General features: G+C 36.9%; 1 protein-coding gene across 1 annotated transcript; it reads left to right on the top strand.

Moving 5' to 3' along the window:
• The first annotated feature begins 3,377 nt into the window (after window positions 1-3,377).
• Window positions 3,378-4,262, top strand: LOC149202271 (uncharacterized). Its single transcript, XM_089401535.1, has one exon. It carries the CDS (start codon window positions 3,378-3,380, stop codon window positions 4,260-4,262), a length of 885 nt encoding a protein of 294 aa, XP_089257661.1.
• The last annotated feature ends 2,277 nt before the right edge of the window (window positions 4,263-6,539 follow it).

The following is a 6,539-nucleotide window of genomic DNA, read 5'->3' on the forward strand; positions in this document are numbered from 1 at the left end:
AAATTATTATTTTTTTACGATGAGTCACTAATATTTGTAGCAACTCGTAAAGTAGTCGTTCTTGAATTGATTCTTATAATTATAACATTTCTAGTCCACATCATTCTATCTTTTTGTCTTATGTTCAGAATAACTCTTAATGCCAAAATACTATTTCTCAATTCCCGTCCAGTTATTCATTTTCTTTTCAGAATCAAGTTCATCGGTCCTACCATGGTAGGTAATTCAATATTATTTTCAGGCTATAATATCATTCTCTAAATTATTATAACTTCCCGAGCTCAATCATTAATTTTTCTAGAAAGCTCTAGAGTATCTCCATGCAATTTTGTTATATATTTAGAAATTTCCATATACTTATATTGATTTAAACTGTATTAGGCACTTTATTGTTTTTATATTCAAAACAAGTCCTAGATCTGATATTTCTCATTATCAAAAGCATTGTTTTAACTATCCAGTAGAGACTAATACTAGGCACAGAACACCAAGTTTTTCATATAAACCTGAACACACAACATGTAAGTAAGAGTATGAGATATAAGTAATAATATCCATCCTTTATGCTATTCTTCTTATAAAATGAAACAATAAGATAACAAAATAATCGTTTACATAGAATTTTCTAGGTACCTATTATTGTCTAAGGAAATTTCAAGGATGGAGCATGTTCCACCCAACTGCGAACTATCCCCAATAGTTCCCCTCAAGAGAAGACCACCTTCCCTCTAAAATATACAAGCTTTTGACTCTTAGGTGGTTCAATATATAGATATATTCCTAGTTGATTTTAGTAGCATTGTGATTTAAGATATTGCAACTTTTTGCCTAGACCTTTTGTTTTAGTTTTTTTTGAAAAATATTCTTTTTCTTTTTCCTTAAAACACGCATTTCTCTCCCGCAGTGATTTATTCCACCCCACCTAGTATTTTTATCCAACTAAGTGATTAACATAATTTTTCTCTCCCATTATGCTAATTTAATTTCTTTAATTATTTTCTCTTAAGGATTTTTAAGTGCCTTTTAGGGAAGGTCCACCATGTGGATTTAACCACCAACAAATTTCCATAAGTTGGCAAAACGTTTTCTAAATTCCAAGGCTCTATCCTAAATATTTCCATGTAACTAATTTATTACTTCAATAATAGTAATATTTACATCATCCCATTTTAGCTTCCAAAGCCAATAAATCCAATAATGATTCAAAATTCTAAAAGTAAAAGGAGATCTCAATGTGACTCTAAATTCGGAGGAACGATGGGGAAAAAGCAGGAAAAGAGACCTATTGGCAGATCGTATCAAATGTGAACTTTTGCACAAGAATCTTATAGATATTACCCCTTCCAAAATGATGCCAACTGGGGACAATGGAAGGTCTGGGGAGGCGTATGTTGCAAAAAGAATTGACCGCTTTATTGTTCATGTCAGCATTATTGACAGATTGGGAATGCCTTTCTCGTCTATAGAAAATGTTTTCATCTCTGACCATAGGCCGATATATCTCAGATGGAGGGAAAAGGGTTTTAGGAAAGGGTACCCCTTTAAATTTAACAGGTGCTCGCTGGAAGATCAATATTTCAACGAGATTGTATCGAGAGCTTGGAAGGACCTATCAACAAGAGATAAGCTCCCCCCCTTTTTGACCTTCAGAGACAAAATGGCCTCGATAAAGAAGGTGGTTAAAGACTGGCAGATAAAGAAAAGACACTCGGACAAAAAGTTCCTGTGGGAAATTCAAAAGGAACTGGACAGTATCTCCGGATCCCTGGATGCTAATTCACTTCCTTTTGAGATCAGATGTCGCATAAATGAGCTGGAAAGGAGTAAGCAAAAAATCTTAAAGCAGGAGGAGGCTTCTTGGAGACTTAAAAGCAGGGCGACTTGGCTTAAAGAAGGCGACAAAAACACAAAATTTTTCCATAGGTTCGCTAGCTCCAGGCGGGAAAAAAATTCCATATGGAAAATCAATGATGGTCATGGGGGTTTCCTTTTCTCCCAGCAAGACATCCAAATGGAAGCTGTGAGATATTTTGAAAAGAAATATAAAAGAGGGGATGCCTACAGGTTTCAGGATATTCTATGGGGCATAGATCTTTATCCCCAAATGTTTGATGAGGAAAAAAATGAAGATCTCTTTCGGCCCATCTCGGAGGATGAACCTCTTGGCATAATGATGTCCTTCAAGAAAGATAAGTGCCCTGGTCTAGATGGCTGGACAATAGATTTCTATATCCACTTTCGTGAACTTATCAAACGCGACCTGCTAAGGATGGTTGAGGCGGCGAGAACGTTAGGCAGCATTCACCAGATTATGTCCTCCACTCGAATAGCCCTCATCCCAAAGAAATCGGAGGCTGTTTCCTTTCAAGACTTTAGGCCGATTTCCCTTTGCAATATTACTTTCAAAATTATCACTAAAATCATTGCTGAGCGGATCAAATCTACCTTAGCTTGTTTTTTATCAAAGGACCAACATGGTTTTCTTCAAGGGAGGAATATTCTGGATGCGGCGGCCATCACGTAAGAAATTTTATTCTCCATGCTCTCAAATAAGTCTGATGCTGCCATCCTGAAAATTGATTTACAAAAAGCATATGACTACTTATATTGGGGTTTTATCCGATGCTTATTAGCAAAGATTGGTCTTAGATCGAATATTATAAGCTGGATCATGGCTTGCATGGAGAAAGTTAGCTATGTTGTTATTATAAATGGGATCCCTTCCCCTTTCTTTCTTGCTGAAAGAGGCCTTCATCAAGGTTGTCCCCTATCTCCTCTCTTGTTTATTTTGTCTATGAACTCACTCTTTAAGCCTTCACATTAACGAAGCAGTCAAGGGTAACAGATGCAGACCTCTAAAGATTTGTAGGAATATCTCCATTTCGCATAACCTTTTTGTTGATGATGTGCTCATCTTCGCAATGCTGTGCAGAGGTACCTAGTCTCACCTCTATATCATTTTGAAAAGGTTCCAAGATGCTACTGGTCTTCATATCAACAAGTCAAAGTCTATCCTTTTCCACAATGATGTCAACATGGATACGACTGAATGGGTCTCTCGGTTGTTTGGGATTGATATTAAATCCATAAAGGATGGATTTAAATATCTAGGTTTCCAGCTAAAGGCAAAGGGATATCCAAAAACAGATTGGCTATGGATAATTGACAGATACTACAAAAGAATATCTTCATGGGAATATAGATGCCTATCTCTGGCAGGTAGGATTATATTGGATCAGGCAGTTCTATCTCAACTCGCTGTCTATTGGGCTCATTTATTCTTTCTCCCTGCGAGTTTCCTCTAGAAGATGAATAAGATCACTGCAAACTTTATTTGGGGTGGTAAATATCAGCAGAGTAAATTTCATCTCGTAAAAATGGAAAATATTTCCATGCCGAAGTCTTCTGGCGGATGGGGTCTGTTGGACCTGAGATCTTTTGGGAAGGCGCTCCTGTGTAAATCATTATGGAGGGGGATCTATGGTGAGGGTCCCTGGAGCAGCACAATTAAAATGAAATACATGGGTGGCAAAGAGATGGCTCATTGGTACAGATTAGGGAGAATCGGATCCAAGCAAGGGTCGGCTATTTGGTTGAGTTTTCAAAAGATCGAACACTATTTTCTGAAGAACTTAATATGGAGCTTCCAATCCGGAACCAAGATTATCATTGGAGTCGATTCTTTTATAAGCGGGCGTGAGAAAATTTCTATTCCGGAAAATCTTCTAAGTTTCTTCCATAGGAAGGGTTTCTTCACCTGGGATAAACTCATTGCTTCATGGCAGGATCACGTCCCAATGTGGATTGAGGCTGACAGTTTGGGGATGAATGTTTTTCTTGCGCGACAGTGGAACTCTATTAGGGACGGCCTGCGGAGTAGTGGTTTATTTCGCTCGCAGCCTGCTGATGTTCTGGTCTGGCAAGTTCCAAATACAAAATCACAGGTTTGTGTAAAAGACATATATTCTCACCTGATTGGGATAAAAAATGCTCCCGCTGGCCCTTTGTTTCCTCCCTATTTTTGGAAATCTGGATGTCCTCCCAAACTTATCTACTTTGCGTGGCTGGTGTTCTACAATAAAAATCTGTCTTGGGAGAATCTGATAAAGAGAAAGTGGCATGGTTCGGGTTTATGTATGTTGTGTGGAGCTGTAGAGGAAAGCAATTTCCATATGTTTTTCCAATGTCAGAAAACGCATTTTCTGTGGTATGATTTGGCAGCATTACTTGGCTTCCCCAACGTGTCTCATGCTTCTACGTAGGATGCTTTCGAGTGGGCAGCGTGAATCGTGGAGATCCATAATCATCATAGCACTGTGGTATGTCTGGAAGTGGAGAAACGATATAATTTTTAGAGATAGGAGAGAGCCTTTTATGACTATTTTTCAAAATGTTGTCTCCCTTTATGAATCCCTTCCAGCAAGAAATCATAAAAGGTTAAAAGTCAACCAGATCGGGCAGGAAGTGGTGTCCTCAGGACATCCCAGGGCTTTTTTTGATGGTGCTGCTCAGCTAAATTCATGTGGTTGTGGGGTTCATATTGTTATGGATGAGGACCTCCATTATCTCATTTCTTGGAATGGAGGTAAGGGATCAAATAGCATGGCAGAGGCGATGGCTTTAGCAGGGCTTCTTTCTTTCTGTATTTTTTTTGACATTCACCTGGTTTCAATCTATGGGGACTCTAAATTAGTCATTGATCACGTCTTGGGTAAATTCCGTATATCCTGCCCTCATCTTTTGGGTTGGATGAACAGAATTATGTTTTTGTGGGATAAAGTGGATGGGTTTTCCATTCAACACATCTACAGGTCAAAGAATCAGCGAGTTGATTGCCTATCTAAGGAAGGGTTGCTTACTCAAATAGGTATTTGGTCTGTAAAGGTCTTTTCTGAGGGGGAATCCTTCCCCATTCAGGATTTCTCCTTTACGGGTTTTTGATGCCCTCAAGTTGCAGGTTTGCTGTCCTTTTTGTTCCTTTTGATATGTATTCTTGTACAAGTATGCTGTTAATACTTTTGGCAATTTGTTTTACAACTTTGGGCTTTTTTGATCAAGTGTATCTTGGTATTCCGGTTTCATATGTGTCAGTCTTTTGTTTTGTTTTCCCCTGATGCACAGGGTGTCCAGTTATGCCCTCCTATATGTTTTTATAAGCTTTTGAAGGTCTCTGTCTGATTGTAATTATCTGCTTTCTTATATTGCCTCAATATAATATATTTCAGTTTTTTCGTTTTGAAAACAATTGTATGAAAAAGATCAGACATACAGGTGTTACATCTGCCCTGTCTTCAAGTAAACAATGTCCTCGTTGTTTCCTCAATTCCATTTTTTTGAAAGATAAAGAGGAAATTACACTTACATTTTTTTTCATTTCTAAATAGTCCTTTTTGTGCTAAATTTCTTTCACCACATTTTTGTTTTGAGTGATGGCATGATCTTCGAGTAAATTCTGTTTTTTATTTTTTAGTTAGTGCCCATTTCCAAATATGTTTTTGTACATGTTGAACAAGTTCCTTCTATTTTCATGTATGTACCTTGAAAAATGGTCATCGACTTGCACTCAACAACAAGGTTATTAACAAGCACCCAATAATGCCAACATTATCAGTATAACATAGCAACAATAACAATGATGCCTTATATTGTACCCTTAACTACTAGTTGTGCCAAGTAATATGGATTTCATCAAATATTTTTGTTGCAATACTCGAGGGCATGAAATTTCCAATTTCTTTTCATGTCATTTACTCAATAGAAATAATATTAAATGTTTAATTACATACTTTGCTAGTTTTTATTGGCCACAAATAGTGACCTATTATATCATGTATCATTCTATGGTATTCTATTAACATCATAATCTAAATTTTTCATATATCATGACTAAAATGTAGGACAACCCCCTATCTCTACCATTTACAGGATTGTTATATTCCTTGTCAATTTCAACTCGAAGTGGACTTATTTAAGTCCATTTGTGTTGTTCTTTTACTGGTTTCATAATAGTTCAGAATATAAGTGCTAGACCACAAAGTCACGAGGAAATAGAAATAAATAATTCACGATGTGGGCATAGGTAATTAATGGATTTCTTGACATACTCCTGTTTCATGGGAGAAATAAAAAATGTAGCTGCAAAGACTAACATCATTCTATTTTCTTCACTCATTTTACTCATGCCTTTTGAGTTTTATAGTTTATTTTGTATTGCAAGTTATTAATGAAATTTGTGGTTGTTTTCCTTCCATATATAGCCGTTGGAATCTTCTCCTTTGCATTTCTATGCACATCAACTGCTTCAACACTCCTTTTATTAATTAGGACATCTCACATACATATCTATGTTAAAATCCTTTCTCTGTAGTTATTGTTGTACCATTCAGTATTAACTTTTGCATTATGACTAAGTTATCCCCTACATTTTTTTTCACTTCCACCAACCCAAAGTATGGATGTTTTGTGGGAGCTCAAACATGATCTTATCCAAAAATTATGCTTGGCAATCCACCTACATTTTCATCAAGAGCACCATACCT

This window comes from Pinus tabuliformis, chromosome 2_1 (assembly GCF_031772625.1).
Source record: "Pinus tabuliformis cultivar Carrire ecotype Pingquan chromosome 2_1, CPIR1, whole genome shotgun sequence".
Classification (NCBI taxonomy): domain Eukaryota; kingdom Viridiplantae; phylum Streptophyta; class Pinopsida; order Pinales; family Pinaceae; genus Pinus; species Pinus tabuliformis.

Bases quoted from the DNA above. Each gene is read 5' to 3' on its own strand.
- LOC149202271 (XM_089401535.1), top strand. From the start codon at position 3,378: ATGGAAAATATTTCCATGCCGAAGTCTTCTGGCGGATGGGGTCTGTTG.